The 21,873-nt window shown below is 40.9% G+C and overlaps 1 protein-coding gene across 1 annotated transcript in view; it reads left to right on the forward strand.

Annotated features, from left to right (window-relative positions):
• The window catches only part of LOC118596980 (MDM2 binding protein), a 71,692-nt gene that overhangs the window by 33,944 nt on the left and 15,875 nt on the right, over positions 1 to 21,873 (forward strand). The window contains exons 13-18 of the mRNA XM_036208184.1: positions 2,506 to 2,521; positions 6,394 to 6,449; positions 6,870 to 7,072; positions 12,368 to 12,485; positions 16,209 to 16,364; positions 21,022 to 21,117. Coding sequence (XP_036064077.1) covers positions 2,506 to 2,521; positions 6,394 to 6,449; positions 6,870 to 7,072; positions 12,368 to 12,485; positions 16,209 to 16,364; positions 21,022 to 21,117 — 645 coding nt within the window. The remainder of the gene's footprint in view (positions 1 to 2,505; positions 2,522 to 6,393; positions 6,450 to 6,869; positions 7,073 to 12,367; positions 12,486 to 16,208; positions 16,365 to 21,021; positions 21,118 to 21,873) is intronic.

Raw genomic sequence — 21,873 nt, forward strand, 5'->3', positions numbered from 1 at the left:
GTAAAAATGGCGATCGTACCAAAAGCTATCTACAGATTCAGTGCAATCCCCATCAGATATTACCAACACAATTCTTCACAGATCTGGAAAGAATAATACTCAACTTCATATGGAAAAAACAAAAAACACAGGATAGCCAAAAGAATCCTGTATTATTAATAAAACAACCTCTGGAGGCATCACAATCCCCGACCTCAAGCTCTACTATAGAGCTACTGTAATAAAAACAGCTTGGTACTGGCAAAAAACCGACATGTGGACCAATGGATCAACTGCAAGACCATCTCTCTTGTTAATCCTGCCTATCCATGAGCATGGGAGATCTTTCCATTTTCTGACATCTTCTTCAATTTCTTTTTTCAGGGACTTAAAGTTCTTGTCATATAGGTCCTTCATATGCTTAGTTAGCATAAGGTATTTTATATCATTTGTGGCTATTGTAAAGGGTGATGTATCTCTGATTTCCTTCTCAGCCTGTTTGTCTACTGTATATAGGAGGGCTACTGATTTTTTTGAGTTGATCTTGTATCCTGCTATGTTGCTGAAGGTTTTTATTAGCTGTATCAGTTCCTTGGTTGAATTTTTGGGGTCACTCATGTATACTAACATGTCATCTGCAAATAGGGAGAGATTGACTGCTTCCTTTCCAATTTGTATCCCCTTAATCTCTTTATGTTGTCTTATAGCTCTGGCTAGAACTTCAAGTGCTATATTGAATAAGTATGGGGAGAGGGGACAGCCTTGCCTTGTTCCTGATTTTAGTGGTATTGCTTTGAGTTTCTCTCCATTTAATTTGATGTTGGCTGTTGGCTTGCTGTAGATTGACTTTATTATGTTTAGGTATGTTTCCTGTATTCCTGATTGCTCCAAGACCTTTATCATGAAGGGGTGTTGAATTTTGTCAAATGCCTTTTCTGCATCTAGTGAGATGATCATGTGGTTTTTTTCTTTGAGTTTGTTTATATGGTGTATTACATTGACGGACTTTCGTATGTTGAACCACCCTTGCATCCCTGGGATGAAGCCTACTTGATCATGGTGGATAATTGTTTTGATGTGTTCTTGGAGTCTGTTTGCCAGAATTTTATTGAGTATTTTTGCATCAGTGTTCATGAGGAAGATCAGTCTGTAGTTCTTTCTTTGTTGCATCTTTGTTTGGTTTAGGAATCAGGGTAATTGTAGTCTCATAGAAGGAGTTTGGTAATATACCTTCTGCTTCTATTGTGTGGAACATTTTAAAGAGTATTGGTATTAAGTCTTCTTTGAAGATCTGGTAGAATTCTACAGTGAAACCATCAGGTCCAGGGCTTTTTTTGGTTGGGAGACTTTTAATGACTGATTCTATTTCCTTAGGGGTTATTGGACTATTTAAATGGTTTATCTGGTCTTGATTTAACTTAGGTATGTGGTACCTACCAGAAAATTATCCATTTCTTTTAGATTTTCCAGTTTTGTGGAGTAGAGGTTTTTGAAGTATGACCTGATGATTCTCTGGATTTCCTCATTGTCTGTTGTTATGTCCCCCTTTTCATTTCTGATTTTGTTAATTTGGATGCTCTCTCTCTGTCTTTTGGTTAGTTTGGATAAGGGCTTGTCTATCTTGTTGATCTTCTCAAGGAACCAACCCTTTGTTTCATTAATCCTTTGTATTCTCTTTATTTCTATTTTATTGATTTCAGCTCTCAATTTGATAATTTCCTTGCGTCTGTTCCTCCAGGGAGACTTTGCTTCTTCCTGTTCAAGGGCTTTCAGGTGTGCTGTCAAGCCACTAGTGTGAGATTTCACCAGCTTCTTTATGTGGGCATTCAGTGCTATGAATTTCCTTCTTAGCACTGCTTTCATAGTATCCCATGAGTTTGGGTATGTGGTGTATTCATTTTCATTGATCTCTAGGAAGTCTTTAATTTCTTTCTTTATTTCTTCCTTAACCCATTGGTGATTCAGTTGAGCATTATTCAGTTTCCATGAGATTATAGGATTTCTGTAGTTTTTTCTGTTGTTGAAATCTAACTTTAAACCATGGTGGTATGATAGAACACAGGAGGTTATTCCAATTGTTTTGTATCTGTTGAGATTTGCTTTGTGACCAAGTATGTGGTCGATTTTAGAGAAGGTTCCATGGGGTGCTGAGAAGAAGGTATATTCTTTTTTGTTTGGAATGTTTTGTAGATATTTGTAGTCCATTTGAGCCATAACATCAGTTAAGTCCATTATGTCTCTGTTAAGTTTCAATTTGGCCGATCTGTCCAGAGATGAAAGTGGGGTGTTGAAGTCTCCCACTATTAATGTGTGGGGTTTTATATGTGATTTAAGCTTTAGTAATGTTTCTTTTACATATGTGGGTGCCCTTGTGTTTGGGGCATAAATGTTCAGAATTGAGACTTGGTCTTGGTGGATCTTTCCTGCGATGAGTATGTAATGTCCTTCATCATCTCTTTTGATTGATTTTAGTTTGAAGTCTATTTTGCTGGATATTAGGATGGCTACACCAGCTTGCTTCTTAAGACCATTTGATTGGAAAGTCTTTCCCCAGCCTTTTATTCTTAGGAGGTATCTGTCTTTGAATTTGAGGTGTGTTTCTTGTATGCAGCAGAAAGTTGGGTCCTGTTTTCCTATCCATTCTGTTAGTCTGTGTCTTTTTATAGGTGAATTAAGTCCATTGATATTAAGGGATATTAATGACCAGTGATTGTTCATTCCTGTTGTTATTTTTATTTTTTTGGTGGTAGTGTGTGTGTACTTCTCTTCTTTGGGGTTTACTGCTGTGGTGTTATCTATTGCCTGTGTTTTCATGGGTGTATCCGCCTTCCTTAGGTTGGAATTTTCCTTCTAGTGCTTTCTGTAGGGCTGGGTTTGTGGATAAGTATTGTTTAAATCTGGTTTTGTCTTGGAAGTTCTTGTTCACTCCATCTATGATAATTGAAAGTTTTGCTGGGTATATTAGTCTAGGCTGGCATCCATGGTCTCTTAGTGTCTGCATTATATCTGTCCAGGTCCTTCTGGCTTTCAAATCTCCATCGAGAAATCAGGTGTTATTCTGATGGGTTTTCCTTTATAAGTCACTTGGCCTTTTTCCTTTGCTGCCCTTAATATTCTTTCCTTATTCTGTACGTTTAATTGTTTAATTATTATGTGGCGAGGGGACTTTTTTGGGGGTTTAGTCTGTTTGGTGTTCTATAGGCTTCTTGTATCCTCATAGGCATTTCCTTCTTTAAGTTGGGAAAGTTTTCTTCTATGATCTTATTAAATATATTTTCTGTGCCTTTGAGTTGGTATTCTTCTCCTTCCTCTATCCCTATTATTCGTAGGTTTGGTCTTTTCATGGTGTCCCAAATTTCTTGGACATTTTGGGTCATGACTTTTTTGATTTTAGTGTTTTCTTTGACTGACGAATCTATTTCTTCTACCGTATCTGCAACACCAGAGATCCTGTCTTCCATCTCTTGCATTCTGTTGGTTATACTTGCCTCTGAAGTTCCTGTTTGTTTACTCAGATTTTCTATTTCCAACATTCCTTCTGCTAGTGTCTTCTCCATTTTTTCTATTTCCTTCTTCAGATCTTTTTCATGATTTTCATTCAAGGATTTATTGTTTTCTTCTTCTTTAATTGTCCTTTCCTCTAGTTTTTTATAGTGTTCTTCCCAATTTTTGTTTGTCCGTTCCTCTACTTTATTTTTGATTTCTTCTATATAAGGCTCTAGCCTCTTCATGATGTTACTTATAAGGTTGTTTTCTTCTTCTTCCATTCCATGATGTTCAGGTCTAGCTGTTGGAGAAGGGCTAGGTTCTGGTGATGCTGTATTGCTCTTTATTTTGTTGTATGTACTTCTGCCTTGACGTCTGCCCATCTCCTCTTGTGTTCGTTCTTGGTCCAGAGAGACTTGACAGGTCTAGGGAGCCTCTCTCTGGTCCAGATGGAAGCTCTAGGCTAGATGGGAGCTCTGGTCCAGATGAGAGTACTGGCTGGATAGGAGCTGGAGGGCTGGACTCTGAGTCTCGGGAAGTCCCTGGGGTCTCCTTATTTTGTCCAGATGGGAGCTCCTCTTGTCCAGATGGGAATTCCTCTGGTCTCTCTGGTCAAAATGGGAGTTCTGGGGCAGATGGGAGCTGGGGGTTGGTCTCTGAGTCTCAGTAAGTGGCTGGGGTCTCTGGTCCAGATGGGAGCTCCAGGGCGGATGGAAGCTGGGGCCTGGTCTCTGAATCTCAGAAAGTGGCTGGGGTCTCCAGCAGATGGGTGTGGGGGCAGGGTGTGGAGACTGCAATGCCTGCCTGCAGTCTTGGAAAAGGGGAGCCTTCCCGCATGGCCTGCTGATTGGCAGGAAACTGGGGCCAAGTTGGTCAGGTCCTCCCGGGGTGGCCTGTGTCCAGTGGTGGGTCCCAGGCGCAGTTGCCTCTCTGACTATAACCCAGGCACTCACCTCTGGCCCCGATGGGAGTCCCTATACCTCTTAATAGAGTTATATATTGGTATTCCAGGACAGAACACTTTTTTTCTTTTTTCAGTTCTATTTATTTATTTGTTTTACATACCAATTACAGTTTCCCCTCCTTCCTCTCATCCTGTTCCCTCCCACAATCTCCTTTCTACCCACCTCCTCATCCACTCCTCAGAAAGGGGAAGGAGTCGACACAGTAAAGCATACCAAGTTGAGGTAGGACCAAGGTTTTCCCCCCCTGCATCAAGGCTAAGCGAGGTATCCCACCATAGGGAATAGGTTCCCTAAAGCCAGCTCATGTGCCGGGGACAGATCTTGGTCCTACTGATAGGGCCCCACAAACAGACCAAGCTTCATGACTGTCACCCACATGCAGAAGGCTTAGGTTGGTCCCATTCGGGCTCCAGAGCTGTTGGTCTAGAGTCTGTGAGCCCCTAGGACCTTGGGTCATCTGTCTATCTGGGTTTCCCCATGACGATCTTGATGGCCCTTGCTCATATAATACCTCTTCCCTCTCTTCAACTTGATTCCTGGAGCTCGGCCCAGTGCTTGGCTGTGGATCTCTGCATCTGCTTCCATCAGTTACTGGATGAAGGTTCTATGATGACAATTAGGGTTGTCATCAATCTGATTACAGCAGAAGGCCAGTTCAGGCACCCTCTCCACTATCACTAGGAGTCTTAGTTGGGGTCATCCTTGTGGATTCCTGGGAGTTTCCTTGGCACCAGGTTTCTTCCTAACCCCATAATGACTCCCTCTATCAAGATATCTCTTTCATTGCTCTCCCTCTCCATCCCTCTTCCAACTCAGCCATCCCGATCCCTCCATCTGTCATGTTCCCATCCTCCATCCCCTCTCCTCTACACAACCCCATGCCCCTAGTTTATTAAGGTGATCTCATCTATTTCCCCTTTCCAGGGAGATCCAAACTTCCCTCTTAGGGTCCTCCTTGTTACCTAGCTTCTCTGGGGCTGTGGATTATAGCCTGGTTATCATTTACTTTACATCTAATATCCACTTAGGAGTGAGTACATACCATGTTTGACTTTCTGGGTGACAGAACAGTTCTTTAGTTATTGATCAATTTTTGAGACAGGGTCTCATGTGGCCCAACCTTGAAGTAGATATGTAGCTGAGGGTGACCTTGAACTCCTGCATCTTTCATTCTTAGTACCACTTCCAGTTCGCTAAGATTACAGGTGAACACAGCCACACCTGGGGAGGAGTCCTTTTTTTTGTTCCATGATTGTTCCTTCATCAAACCAGCCGATACTTATTCCAGGCTGCAGTCCAGCTAATCCAACAATGACTGGCTATGAATGGAAAATCCAAGAATCCAGTAGTTGCTCAGTCCACGAGGCTGGATGTCTCAGCTGGTCTTCTGTACATGCTGGAATCCTGAAGAAGTAGGCTTCCATGCCAGTGAAGGAACGGATGTGCTAGCAAGGCGACAGCAGGCAGGCAAAGGGGAAAAGCCTCCTTCTATAGGCTTCCAGCAGAAATGTGGCCCAGATTAAAGGCATGTGTCTTCCCGTCTCAAGATCAGGATTAGAAGTGGATCTTCCTGCTTTAAATTAAGCAAAAGATCCTTCACTGATGTGCCCTCCTGTTGTTGGTTGTTTTTGCGTTTTAGGGAATCTCACCACCCAGCTTCCAAAGAAATCACACAGAGAAGCTTATTCTGGCCTTAGTTTGGCTTGATGCTAGCCAGCTTTTCTTAACTTACACTATCCTGTTCACCTTTGGTCCCAGGCTTTCCCTTTTCTTACTTCTGTAACCTTACTTTCATTCCTCCTTGGGTGCTGGCCCAATGGCTGGCCCCAGCTTCCTCTCCTTGATCCCTCTTGCTCCTCCTCCTTCCCTCCTCCCACATTCCTCCTCCTGTTTATTCTCTCTGCCTGCCAGCCCCGCCTGTCCTTTCTCCTGCCTCACTATTGGCTGTTCAGTTCTTTATTAGACCATCAGGTGTTTTACACAGGCACCAGTAATCCAGCCTTACAGAGTTAAACAAATGCAACATAAAAGAATGCAGCACATCTTTGCATCATTAAACAAATGTTCCACAGCATAAACAAATGTAACACATCTTCAAATACTATTCTATAGCACCCTCCATTTTTTGCATTTTAGTTTATTCCAGATGTGGTCACGTTGTCAACCAAGAATAGCCGCCATATATACATATGAATGTAAGACCATTTTTAATGCTCCATAATATATCTCTGAAGACTTGCAAGCTTGTCTTTACTGTCCACCCACTCTTACTGTTAACCAATGACTGTTTTCCCCCATCTCACATAATAACTTAGAATTTTGCTGTTACCTATAAATAGGATCAAAATAAAAATGTGGCTCCATAGGAATGTAGCTAATTTGTCTTACTTTCAAAAATATATTTAATGACAGTAGTAGACAGAGGAGCAGCTGCTTCAGGTGCAGTGTCCTGTGGTTAATTGTGTCTGTTTGTCCTGCAGAAAGAAGGAAGGCTGCAGGTCAGCCCGAAGCAGTCTCTACTGATGAACTCAAGAGTTTGTTGGTGCTCACAAGGGATCGCTTCCTGGGTCATTTTGATGCTATCACCCCTAAAGTGATTTTAACACAGACAGACAAAATGAAAGCTGCTGGTATGGTAAATGGTAAGTTTTTTTTATTACTTTAAATTTGGTGGTGGTGGTGGTGTGTGTGTGTAGCCTTTTTAAAAAATTTTATAAATCATATTGGCCAAGTCAAAATACATTTCACACATTTAAAGAATGATTTTTTTTAACACACGTGCATATCTGAACTCTACTTACTTAAATGTGACAGACTTTTTGCTAATATCTCAGTTTAACTGTTTTTAAGCATGCTGTGGTCGTCTTATCTTCCTAAGCTGCTAGAATGGGTAGGTTTCAAAAAGCGCAGAAAGTAACCTGTCCACAGTGAGTTGTGTACAGGCAGGACCATGTGGGATGCCACTTCACAGCTGCCGCTCACTGGGGTCCAGAAGTCATCATACTTCCTGGGGGAACTGCAGAATCGTTGCTCCATTAACTGAGCTTCTGCTCTTCTCTGGCGTCGGAGGATGTGGTGAATTTGAATACAGGGAGGCTTCCAGGCGTCTAGCAAGAACACGTTTGAGACTCTATCGACATAATTTGATACAGGACAAATATTTGCTTTTTTTTAAATAATTGATTATTTAAATTTTTTTCCTTTCTTTTATATATAAACCCCTCTTCCCCCTACCTCCTCTTCTCCCCCCCCCCATATTTGCTTTTATTTTATGGGAACCATCTTTATTGTATAGGCTAAAGAAAAATAATCACAGAATTGACTTAGCAGGGGTGTTTATTTGAGTGCCTTTTCTATGATACCGTGGATATTCATTCACATAAAGAAATTAACGTCGTGGTTGTTGTTGGCTCTTGACAGATTACATTGTTTGTAAAGCAGTGTGGGAAAACAGTGGGCTGTGTCCTGCTTGAACACTTGTTCAAGTCTCCTTTGGGCCCTTGTGAACTGGGGTTGGGATTAGTTACTTTTCTCCTCTCTTTGATGGAATACTGGCAAAAGGCATTTAAAGAAGAGCTTGTGGGAGAGCAGTGCATTGTGGTGGAGAGGACAGGAGGATGACAGACACAAGGTGGCTGGTCCATTGTGTCCTTACTCAGGAAGCAGAAAGAGATGGATGCTGGTGCCCAACTTGCTCAGTTTATCCTTTCTGCTCAGTCCAGGATCCCAGCCCATGACTTAGTGCCCTTCCACATCCAGGGTGAATCCTCTCTCCCTAGTTAAACTCACAGCACATCCAGACTTATGTCTTTTAAAGTGATTTCAAATCCAGCAGACAATGAAGACTAACACCACAATGTCTTTGGACAAATTACTTAACTTCACATTTGGGTTTCCTTATGTTTAAAATGGCAGTAATAATTTGGCCCACTATCTGGGATTTTTGTGAGGATTAACGTGCTTTCTAGTTACAATTTGGGCTCTGGAACGAGGGTAGTAAGGCTGAATGCTGGCTCTGAAACCTGCTGTGGGCACATTTTGTGATCTTCCCACCTTCTCTTTCCTTCCCTTTAAATCAAGAGTGACTATATTAGTTGCTTTTCTATTTCTGTGACAAAATACCATGACCAAGCCAACTTATAAAAGAAAGCATTTAACTGGACGTATGGTTTCAAAAGGTTAGAGTCCATAATGTGGAGGGAAGGCATGGCAGCAGGAACATCTGGGAGTTCACACCTCCATCCACAATCAGGAGGCAGAGAAAGGTACACTGGGAATGGGGCAAGTCTTTCAGAATCTCAAAGCCCACCCACAGTGACACACCTCCTCCAACAAGGCCACACCTCCTGTTCCTTCTCAAACATTTCCACCAACTGAGGACCACGCCTTCCAGCATATGCACCCACAGGATCCATATTCTCATTCAAACCACCACCATGGCACGTTAAATTGTTAGGAAGTGACTGCCTATTTTTGGCTAAATAAATTGACATACATTTAGAAGGACTTGAACTAGTGTGGAATAGTTATGGAGCCTTGCCAGAAGCCCAGGGGACTTGGAGGGTTTTGAGTGGTGCTTAGCATAAGGAAGGAGAGGAGAAGATAGGATTTTGCAAGGAAAAAGCGACCAATATACTAGCCATGGAGTATGAAGTCAGGAGAGAGGTTTTGCTTCCCAGAGGGTTTGCATGGGAGGGAGATGCATCTTGAGGTGACCTGGACAAGCAAGTCTAGCTCTTAGCACTGAGCTAGAGATGTGTTTGCTCTACCTCCAAGGCCAAACCATGTGGATTGTTTCCATTTGCACAGACTGCATCATCCTCACTGTGACTTATACAAACCTTAGTTGACACCTGTAGTTTGCTTTTTTGTTGGCTGCCAGCTCACAAATAATGACATGGAGACTTCTTACTAATTAGTATTGCCTGTCCATTAGCTTAGGCTGGTCCCACTAGCTCTTCCAACTTAAATTAATCAATTTATATTAATCTACATTCTGACATGTGGTTTTACCTCCCTTCCATCTTACACTTCCTTTTTCCTCTCTCTATGTCTGGCTGGCCACTCTGCCTTTCTTTCCCAGAGTCCCCGGAAGTTCCACCTACCTTCTTCCTGCCTAGCTATTGGCCATTCAACTCTTTATTAAATCAATCACAGTGACACATCTTCACACAGTGTAAAGAACTATTCTGCAACAGACACTTGGCCTTGTGCTCAGTCTAGTTTTCCAAATAACACATTTCTATTTCCTTGTTACAGCGGTCAGCTTAGTCCTGGGGCATGTCCCACTTTTTTCCTCCATGGGTTTACATACACATGTCCTTGGTCTAGAGTCTTTTCTCTTAGCTCTTACCTATAGCTACTTTATGAATTTTCAGGTGTCGTTTTCTCCAAGACTTTCCCAGGCATTGGCCAGTTTAAAGTGTTTCTGCCATACTGGTCCTCTTCAGTTTTTCTCATTTTTTTGTGGCATAAATGGTGCGTGGTCTATCTGATTGATACTGATATTCGTCTCCTCTGCACACCATGTTTGGAGGCATAGGGCACACTTACAGGGCCTGGCATGGAGCCTGGAGATACAGGATGTGGGAGGATATAAGATTATAGGAGGAGGATCTCTCCCAATTAGTCACTAAACAAATAAAGACTTTTAGAACCTGAACTGAAAATTGACAGGTTGCACATTGGAGTGTGACTCCTACGAATATAGTTGTAACTCTAAACATTCTTGCAGCACTGATTTGAATACATACATCTACATGTAATTGAACTGCATGTAAAACCAGTAAGGCCAATCAATTTCATATCCTGGCACAGTTGTACGCATCAGCAATGTAGGATGGTTTGTACTGGTTTTACTTTTGTGGAAACTACAAGTATAACAAAGTGACAGGTCACGATGTAGAAAATGCCATAACATAGCCATTTTAGTGACCCACTGCTGAAGTTGCTGAAGACTTATCAGTGGATGTTAGACACATGGAGTGTCCACCTGGCACTTCTGGGCACATAGCAAGGCTGTGTAAATGGGTTCGTTAGGTAGATTGTGATCCCTTTTATTATTTCAAACATTTCGTAGTATGTTGTCTTATGAAATAGATTATACCAATGATAATGTCACATTTTCATTGTGATTTATTCTTTCTTTGGTCTCTAAGATTGTAATGGCCTATCCTCATTAGCCACACATACTGACATTACTATTTTTCTGTTTGCTGGAATTTGTGATGTGAAGGTCATTTTCCCTGTTATCCTAATTGTATTGGTTGTTTCTATTTCCTTTTCTTGCAAAATGGTATTACAAAGAATAATTTTCTTGATCTCTCAGGGAGCCTTTTGTTGCATTTTGTTTGGGGGCATGGTATAATATCCAGAGAAGCAAATAAACAACATTGTCTTTTATTTTACTATAAGAATTATTTTTAGTTATTATCCCAAAGTCCTGTCATTTGTTAATATTTGTTCACTTTTCTTAAATATTAGACTATGCCATCATATTTATATGTTATGTACTCAGTTAATAATTAACTTTATTGTAATATGCAGGGACAATTTGTTCTTTGTTTTTTAAAGATAACTTGAATCCTCTTATGAACTCCAGAGTGTTCAGTGGTGCAGAACTGGTATTGATTATTTTCTGTATGTTTTTATTACAAAGCCATGTCTCCATTAACAAGTACATTGCCTCACTATAAAGCTCATTACCCTATCAAATGGATTTCACCACTGTTAATAAGAAATGGGAAATGGTGTGTTTTGATGACATCCAAATGTAGGTATTAGAAGATACTTTGGAATATTCAAGGTTAAATAGCTTAGTAAGAAGAGAGAAAGTAAGAGAGATAGTCGCTCCCATTTTTATTATACTTTAGAAACACAGCACAGGTATTCTGTCAGCAGTAACTTAAACAGTGACTGTTCAGCAATTTTGAGCCATTTGTTAGAATGCTGTATAATAGTCTAAAGTTATCCTTAGAACAAGGTAAGTTTAAAATTAAAATCAATTAGTACAGTTAGTAATTTTGCAGTGTTTGTTGAAGCTAACCTTTCTAAGGAGAATGGAAGCTGGCCCTTTTCAGTTTTGTTGAGTTCCAGTGTTCGGCGCAGACTCAGTGTAACTCACTGCAGCATAGTAACCAGCAAGATGGTCCTCACCTGCGCTGTGGTTAGAGCCATGTGATACTGAATTTTAGTGACTAGAGGGCGTCTCTGATTAATAGATAAGTGAGAATTACTTCAGGAGTAACTTTGAGAATGTTATAAGCATATATTAGTCATTTATTGTAGGTCTGAGACTGAGGTAGTCCTCTTTCAAAAAAAAATTTTACTTACGATTCTGTTCCTGGTATGGAAGTCACAGCATTATTGTGTGTCCACTATAGAGTGGCTTCCTTTTCTTTTGACCCACTTTCATTAAGAATAGCTAACGTGTGCTTTTGTTCTATGTGAGCCTTAGTAGATAGACTTATTGTACTTTATCAGTAATAACTCATAGATTTTATCTGAAGAAGATATTTTCATTTCCAGTAATCTTCTCAGTGATATTTCACACAGTTCAAGTCATTAGTCAGGTCTTTAATTATGCCTCAATTGAGACCTTAGTCTTTACACACAAAACACACACACACACACACACACACACACACACACACACACACACACACACATACACACACATACACTCATACTCTGTGTATACTTCTATCACTATTTGTTGGTTTGTTTTTTCTGAGACAGTCTCATTACTTAGCCAAAGTTGGCCTTGAACTCAGTATAAAGCCTAAGCTGCCCTCAAATTGTGATTTTTCTTGCCTTAGCCTCCCCAAAGCTAAGATCACTGGTGGGTATCACCACTCCCAGAGTGAACTTCATTTGGACATAGAGCATTCATTATGCTAGGTTTTTTTCAATGCTGATGTATATTTTGCTCTCTTTAGACACCAGTACAACTGAACCTTGTTCTTCGAGTCTAATGAAAACCAACCCCCTGGAATGGCCAGAAAGACACGTTCTTCAGAATTTAGAAACTTTTGAAAAAGCTAAACAAAAAATGAGGTAATATTTGAGTTTGTTAAAAAAAAAAAAAAAATGCATGTTCCTTCCGTATTTTCAAATGGATACTCTTACTATTTTAATTATTTAATGTTTCAGTAGCTTATAATCTCATTATAAAAGAAAAAGATGCTTTCTTTAAAAGTAGCTAATCAGTAGAGTAGCATATTGATTAAAAGGGAGAGATCTTTTTTTTCATCCTCTTCCTTTTCCTCATCTTGGTACCTTCTTCGTGCACGTAACTGGTGAATGCTGGTGTCTAGCTTTATAGACACCTTCCACCAGCATACACACTTAGTTTTCTTTTTTATCGCTGTGATAAAACACTGGCCAAGAACAACTTGGGGAAGAAAGGGTTTATTTGGCTTCCGTATTCCAAACACAGTAGTCACCGGGTCACCGAGGGAAGCCAGAGCAGGAACTCAAAATACAGCAGGAACCTGGAGGTGAGAACTGAAACAGAGGCCTTCCCATTGTGTGCTTCCCTTGCTGGCTCAGCTCGCTTCCTTACATAACCCAGACCCACCCGCCCAGAGTGGGCTGGGCCTTCTCACATCAATCATCAATCAAGAAAATGACCCACAGGTTTACCTGCAGGCCGGTCTGATGGAGGGAGCTTTTCAGGAGGGGCCTCCTCTTCCTACATGAGCCTAGCTTGTGCAAAGTTAACAGTTCACCAGCACACACCCATGTGAATATGTAAGGTGAGCCATATGGGGGCGTGTACAATGAGGTGGAGTCACTTGAAATGGTTCTGGTTTTTCATCCATGTTTGTCCACATAGTAAGTAGGTCCTCTCGCAGACAGAAGTAGGTATCCAGCAGACAGTTAGTTACCTGTGGTCTTTGGTTTTGGTGCATAGTAGGCACTCAGTATGTCATCACTGGATTGTGGATTACAAGCTCTCTGACGTTTCTCTTTCATTGTTTAGCATTTCTGATGATGTCTCTTTATGACCCGCTGTAACCTTTTCTCGTACTGTCCACAAGTATTGATTAAATACCAGTTGTTGGGCACGAGGGAGATCACCAAGGCCTGTTTTCTCTGTGAGCTCCTTTTAATAGTGAGATAATCAAAAGAAATCAAGTACCCAGACCTGTAAACAGTGTCATGGCTCCTGTGTCTTTAGAACAGGTGGATAGCATGGGGTGGAGAGGGAGGGTGGATAGCATGGGGTGGGGAGGGAGGGTGGAGAGTGTGGGTGGGGAGTAGGGAGCTATAAGCAGGTAGTATTTGTATTGGGGTTCTTTATCACTCTTGATTTGTGCCCATTGACACTCTGCCCCCAAGTCTGTGGCTTCCTGGAAAGGGGAACAGACAGTCTCTACATGAGGTTTCGCCCTGGTTGACACTGAAGTGCTTGTTGTGGCCTACCTTCTCTTGAAAGTCTCTGACCTCTGTGCCCCTCTGTTTTATTCTTCTTGTTCTTAACCCTGTTGTGAGATTACTCTTGGGTTCTTCTGCATTGTGATTTCAGTTTGATCGGAGAGTTTAATGTGTACACTTAGTCTGTCTTGAACCAGGAGCATGTTAGACACTGAGTGAATGTCGTCTTTCTTCCTGAGTCCTTTATAAACACTTCAGCTCGATGTTCCATTCCTTCTCTAAACAGTAAGGGCAATGTTATGACTTCCATAAAATGTGTTTCTGTATTTCCTTCTCCCTCACATTTGTGCTTCTGCCGGGAGTCAGACCTGTACAGTGACTGTGAGCCGTGAGTGGGCTCACAAACCCGAGTGAGCCCTGTTCATTGTATTACAATGGTGTTTATAAAGTGGTTAGTAAGGACTGCAGGTGTTTCAGTAGCGCGGCCACATCAGATTCCTGTGTGGGAGCAAAAGATACGTTGTGTGTCTTCAGAATTGTGTTAGTGTTAAGACAGATGTAACTAGAGAATCATTCTATGGTGAAAGTCAGAAGGCAAGAGAATTCAGTTTTAGACTCTCAACAACCTGTGTCCTGACATTTGCCACCATGTCAGCGTGGGAATAAAAACCCTAGTTTTGTTTTAAAGTTGTGAAAACGTTGTGACAAAATGCATGCAGAAAGTTGAAAGCTTAGTTGTCAGTGTTGTTCTTTAACATAAGACGTACCTTGGTGGTGCAATTCATCACAGATGGGGCTTTTAAAGGCTGTTTTGATAGCCTTGTGTTTGGATTCTATATAAATGCAAATTATACATTTCCCATTGCATCTAGCCTGTAATGTGATTGTGATTAGGACTGATTAAGGAACGTTGTAAGATACTATTAAAGAAGCTACATAGAAATTAAATTAAACTCACAATGCAGTTCCTGCCCATCCAGAGTATGAAATTGAGGAAATGTTCATGTGTTGTCTTGCTAGACTATTCTTATTAGATTTCTACAATAGGGCTAGAAAGGGGAAATGGACCTGCCAGCGTGTGGTGATCCTGCCTGCTAGTGTGTAGGAACACAGGTCTAAAACTCAATGCCAGTATTTTAATCATGGAGTTATTCATAAAAATGTTGAATTTGAGTAATAAGTAAAATATAACCAAGTTGGAGCTGGCACAGTGGCTTGTGGGGAAAGAAAGGTATTTGTTGCTTAGCCTGAGGAAATGAATTCAATCCCCATTCCATCTCCACTTGATGGAGGAGAGAACTGACTCCCAAGGGTTGTTCTTGGACTTACACACACACACACACACACACACACACACACACACACACACACACATACACACACACACACACATACACACACACTAAATGGATGTACAGAAAGAAGTTAACATTTTAAATTGCTATGAAGTTGATCGATTACATTCATGTTGACATAGTGAGTTTTATTTATGCTATGGCGGCAGAGCAGTGAGCAGTTCAAAACCCAGTGAAGCGTTTCCTGTTTCCTGAGATAAAATATTTTTATTCAGTTGTATGTTTATTTATTGGTTGGTTGGTTGGTCAGTTAGTCAGTGACTGTCTTGTGTGATTTTCTGGTTTATGGTAGTGAGGCAGAGTGGCTCCTAGCTGGAGTCAGTCTAGTTTTGAGCTAACATATTCTCTGCAGTGTAGCTGATGGAGTGTTGCAGTCTTTAGCTGAAAAATAGGAATAATGATGGTTTTTAGTCATGGTGTGCTGATTGCATTTTCTAAAGTACTTACTAGGTGTTACTTTGTTTTGACATAAGACCTATTCCAGTTTTTCAAGGAAATTTGTGAAGATTAAGAGTATATTGTAGGTAGAATCATTTCGAAAATGCAAAGTCCTGCATGTATTTCAGATGTAATAATAATTCAGTGTGTATTCATGATATTGTAAGCATGACTCGAGGAGACCTTGGAGAGAATTTCCATTACAGTCTCATTTCATGGCCGTGCTTTAAGTAATCTTTTAAATTTAGAGAAAATTGGAACATTCAGTTCTTGGTCTCCGAAATTTATATTGTGGGTTTTCAGTTTAAATTTAAACTTTATAGACTTGGTAACTTTGCACTACCGAATTGTTAATAGGTTGTATTTAACAAGGAACATAATCTTGATAGGTTCTGTAGAATGGCTGAAACAGAAGCCTCAAGTTTCAGTGTGACCTACAGATTATATAAAGTACAGCTCACAACAAAAGAGTCTGTGATTAGTCTTCTGTCGATGTGAGGGTCATGACTTTCCTTTTTGTATTTGTGATGGATTTTGTTCTCATCATTTCCTGACTGTGGTGAATTTGAATGCACCTTTCAAAAAACCATACCAATTGTTTTCCCAGAGCTGCCTCATTGCCTCGGTCATCTGAACGGTTGCTGGGCCAGAAAGAGGGTCCCCGGGACTCAATCCCATTATTGGATGCTAAAGAACTGCTGAAATATTTCACCTCGGATGGATTACCAGTTGGAGATCTGCAGCCATTACAGATTCAAAGAGGGTGAGTTACAAACCTATAACTCGTATCTAATTTCTAACAGTCATTGAAAAGTAGCACTGTATTTTTTTTTTCCCCTGGCGCTAATTGATGCTCCACGTTGAGGCAGAAGTCACGGGTTTGCCTGCACTGTTTATCACTAGCCTTAACTGCCTCACTTCTACATTCACCAAATGCCCTTCTGTTCTGTGACCCTGAATTTGAAGAAAAAGGATGATGATGAAGGGAATCCAGTAACTCAGTCCATCTCCCATAGAGGTCGGGGCAAGGGCTTCGACTCTGTGTGTGCAGAAGGAAATACATTTCATTCTTTTCTTACCTTTTTTTCATTTATCCATATCCTGAGTGTGTATAGTGTGTGTGTGTGTGTGTGTGTGTGTGTGTGTGTGTGTGTGTGTGTTGGTGTGTTGGGGGGGCACAGGTGTGCCATGGTAGGGATGTGCAGGTCAGAAGACAACTTTTTAGAGTCGGTTCTCCTCTATCCTTATTCTGAGTGTGTATAATGTGTGTCCGGGGAGTCACAGGTGTGCCCTGGTGGGGATGTGCAGGTCAGAAGACAACTTTTTGGAGCTGCCACCTTTGTGTGAGCCCCAAGCAGATCAGATGGTGTAGATGGCTTTGCTGGAGACTTAGCTGCCAAGCTGTCTGACAGGCCTGGAAATGCACTGTAAAAAGGATAGGTTTTGATTTGCAAATACATATTTTTAAGTTTTTTCTCTTCTGCATTACTGTCTGGTTTTGATTTTGCCACTCCTTGGCATGATGATTGTCAGTTATGACTACTAATGGCAAAAATCATGACCTTCCTACTGAAAGAGGTGAGAAAAAAAGAAAAAGATTGTTTTGAAAGTCCGACATTGCCAAGTATGAACTGAGCATCTGCATAAATAATGGATACTGAATCGACTTTGGAGACAGTGCCCACTAAGTTGCTAGTTAACAAATGTTGCTGCTGCCGCCAGGCATTGGCTGCAGGATAAATAAAATTGTAGCATCAATTTCTTGTGAAGATTGCATAATTTGCTTACTCCTCAAATTCCGTTTTCATAGTTAATCCATCATTTAAAAAACCTTCTAAAGGACCATAAAAGTTGTATCTCACTTAGATCACTTTTACCAAGCTAGTTTTGAATTGTACTGTGATAAATGTTTATCTTAAAGGTAAATTTTGGAAGTGGTTGAAGTTATTCCAGAAATAAAGTCCAAGAATTGTTGTCTTTTGTGTATGTTGTTGGGGACAAAGGGCAAAGCATTACTGGCAGCAGGGGGGACTAATGACTGGGTCATATGACTTAATGCTCCTAGTGACATAAACCTTGCATAACTTCCGAATCATTTACCTTCCCATGGCTTTGAGAAGTTGATAACCCCTTTTAGTGGGAACTCTGGAAGCAAAGTCTCACACAGCTGCTCATCTCTAGTTATCACACTGTGGTCCTTGGTGAACCAGCCTGACTCCATTTTAAGATTAGAAGCCATCCTATTACAAGGTCAAAGTGTGTTCATTCCTGTTTTCTCTAAAACTTGGATTTGAACAGGTCTTGACCCATTTTCTAGAATTTGATACTTTCCTGATAAGATAAGATGTTCTGTCAAATAATTTTGAAATGTTCTGCCAAGTTTCTGTGTAACCAAAAACCCTTGGAAACCCCCTAGCCTTGCAGTTTTTTGGACTATGTAAACCCCACTGTCTCCTACGTTCCGAGCTATTTTCTTAAACCCCGATTTAGGGAGATAGCCCTGTCTGCTGGAATAAAGCTTGCATAATTTGACCAAAGAATCTGGGTAATGAATGGTCTTTACTCTTGCTGGTGGAATTAACAATCCTTTCAGATAATTAGTCCCAGTGGTAGATCAATATGCTGAAACGGCTCTGTTTACTTACCCTTTGACTGCAGTGCCTTCAAGTTGCAATGTGAGGGAGATGTTGTTAATTTAAAATTCTCTGAGAAATGTACATGGGATGTACTTAGAAAAGATGTGTTTTCATTTTGACATTGCTTTATTATGTAACTTAGGCAGACCACAAACTCACATTATGGTTCAGCTTGACCTTGAACTTTCAATCCTTCCGACTCTGCCTGCCAAATGCTGAGATTGCAGGCATATGCCACTTTGCCCAGCTCTTAGAAAACTGAGTGGTTCTTTAACATTTGGAAAGAAGGGCATCATTATCACTCTGTCCTCACTTAACATAGTGGTTCTCAACCTGTGGGTCATGACCCCCTTTGAGGGTCAAATGACCCTTTCACAGGGTCTTCTAAGACCATTGGAAAACACAGATATTTACATTACAATTCATAACAGTAGCAAAATTACAGTTATGAAGTAGCAAGGAAAATAATGTTATAGTAGAGGGTCAGCACAACATGAGGAAATGTACTAAAGGGTCGCAGCATTAGGAAGCTTGAGAGCCGCCGACTTAGCAGGAATGTTGAAAGCTGAGCTGACCTGGCTGCTCTTTCTTACTTGTACAAGGCATCACCCAGTTACTGTGTTACATTAAAGGTAAGCCTTGCTTCTCACAGTATACCAAGAGAATAGGGACATTTAAAAAACCGTTCGTTACATTTCTTTTAGAAAAACTGAGACTAGTGATATTAAGTAAAAATAATGTCCTGGGCAGGCTTGAAATAAGAAATGACGAGAAGAAGAGTAAAATGCTGAATGCTGAGGCCTGTTTTGCCAATTATTCATTTGAAGGGTCTCTATCAAAACAATGGGGTCATTACAACTTACTAATGATACTTTTTGTGGAACACCTTAGATAGAGGTATTAGGAGATGAGGGTTTTTTTGGACTCATTAATCGGCACGTGTTTGACATTTTAATGTGATGGTGTCGTTGTGAATGTAATCTTGGGTGGCAGAAGTGCAGCTCTTGTTACTAGGTCAGGAGTGGGCTGGATGTGAGAGCAGATGCCTTGTCTGGTTCTCTGGACTGACCTGTCTTGCTGTTAGTGCGACCGTTTCCAGCTCTGCATTTGAGCCTGCTTCACTCTGCGCTGCACTGTGTGAAGACCCGCCATGCTGCAGACCTTCTTCATTCCCATGTAACTAGATCTGACTAGACCAGTGGGTCCTAACTCTTCAGGGAAGGGAGGCACGTGTCAGGATAACCAGTGATCTTAATGTGGTGGCAGCAGCCTCTCTCTTCTCTAGACTCACAGGAGTCCTCCAGGTTTAGGTGTAGAAGGACTCAAGCATTCATATTTTATGAAAGCTCAACATAAGATTAGTTCTAAAGGCCTGCTGATTGAAAAAATACTTCAAAAGAACTGAATTCATCACCAGGTGCTAGACTTTCTGATCCTTGTAAAGTCGCTGATCCTTACCATCAGTGGCAGGCTGGCCACATTTTCTGAGATACTGTAAAAGTAAATACTTTCTTTGTTACCAAAGATTCAAGTTAACTTTATTCCTCTGTCAAAATGTTTTAAGTGAACAATTGAACATGCATTTCACCAAGGGTTGGGGTGATACAGTTTAGGAATAATGTTGCTTCCAGAATTTACATTACTGCTGTGGAATAATCCTCTTGTACACTGTAAAGATTTGTCACTTGAATTGGTTTAATAAAATGCTGATTGGCCAGGCAGGAAGAGTAGGCAGGGTGGCCAAACTAAGAATGCTGGGAAGAGGAAGGGTGGAGTCAGGAGTCACCAGCCAGACGAAGAGGAAGCAAGATAAGAATTTGACACTGAGACAAGGTACCAAGCCATGTGGCTAAACATAGATAAGAATCATGGGTTAATCTAAGTGTAAGAGCTAGTCAGTAATAAGCCTGAGCTACCTACCAGCTGAGCATTTATAAGTAATATTAAGCCTCAGAGTCAATTATTTGGGAAGCAGCTACTGGATATTTGGCAGGTGGGAGAGAGGTAGGTGTTCCACCTACACATTGCAAATCCTTTTCCTTTCTTGATTTACTCATGCTCATAAAAATTTTGTTCAGTGAGTGCCATTGTAATTTTTAAAATTGAGGCACAGAAAACAAATGGGGCAAAGGGCACAGACCTACCTGTTTCATTTCCTTCTTAGGTTTTGTGGTAACTCCTCCCACCTAGCAGGATCTCATTCTGTATCCCAGACTGGCCTTGAACTCACTTCATAGCCCAGGCTAGACTCAAACCTATGGTGGTCCTCACTCCCCCCCCCCCATCCAGCTCTCTTAACTTTGATGTTTTATGTCTTAGTTAGGGTTTCTAATTACTATGATAAATTACTGCCTGAAACTAGCTTGGGGATGAAAGGGTTTATTTGGTTTACACTTCTGTATCACAGTCTATCATGAAGGAACTCAGGGCAGGAATTCAAGGCAGGAACTGAGGTGGAAACCATGAAGGAGTTCCCCTTACTGTCTTGTCCCCCTGCTTGTCAACCTGCTTTCTTACACTATCTGTGACCTATGGGGTGGGGGGGGGGGGGACAAGAGGATGATACCCCCTCCCCCACATCAGTCATCACTCAAGAAAATGCCACCCAGGCTTGCTTACAGGGGTTTCCTTTTCCCAGACAACTCTTAACTCCTAGCAAGTTGACAAACAAAATCAGGAGACCATAAAAAATCTCTATGAGATCAGATTTGTCTCCTTAGGAACTTTACCTTTTTCTGCCATGTAGTAAACCTTAAATTCAAATGAAATCCTTTTTTATTTCAGGGAAAAAACTTTGCTTTTGACACCGGAACTTAGTCCCCGGAAACTTCAGGTCTTACCTTTTGAAAAAGCCTCCGAATGCCATTACCATGGGATTGAGTAAGTGTTCATTTACACTTTTGTGAATTGTTGCTACAGCTTTTGTTGATTTCAGTATGGAGTGCAAGCAAAATAAAATGGTCTAAATTGATACAGACCCCAAAGTATGTCCTCAAAACTGTATATGATACATAATCTATTTAAGAAAAAATATTTTACTATTAGTTTTGTTTCATTTAAACATCTTTTTAGTTACTCAGTATTTTTAGTAGAATTTCCTTGATCCATACATTTTTAATATGAATTTTTCTCTGTGGGTCACATTAATATTCCCTGGTCACTAATTATACTGTAATTGCTTAGAAACTAGTAAATGTGATGAGCTCTCAATTTAAACATGTTAACTGTGTGTGCATCATTGTAACATTTCAGTTGACTGTTTGTTAATTGGCTATTTAATGCATGTATGTACTGCAGATTGATTACATTTCCCTCCCTTTACTGGCTTTTTATCTCCCTCCCTTTAAATTCCTTCTCCTCAACAAACTTCCCTCCCACTGCCCCTGCTGCTCTCTTACCTTTCTGTGTGTTTCATTACCACAAAGTTGAATTAGTGTTGCTTACATGAGCACTTGTAGCAGTTATTTGAGCAACTTACCAGTGCTACACCACTAAAGAAAGCTACCCCCTCCCCCAGCAACCATTAATTGCCAGGAGCTCCTCAGGGAGGTTGGAACCTCTGGCGTGTTGACAGGTCCATTCTTGTGCGGCTCTTGTGCCGGCGGCTACAGCTGTGTGATTATCTAAATCAAATGG

This window comes from Onychomys torridus, chromosome 16, assembly GCF_903995425.1.
Source record: "Onychomys torridus chromosome 16, mOncTor1.1, whole genome shotgun sequence".
Taxonomy (NCBI): domain Eukaryota; kingdom Metazoa; phylum Chordata; class Mammalia; order Rodentia; family Cricetidae; genus Onychomys; species Onychomys torridus.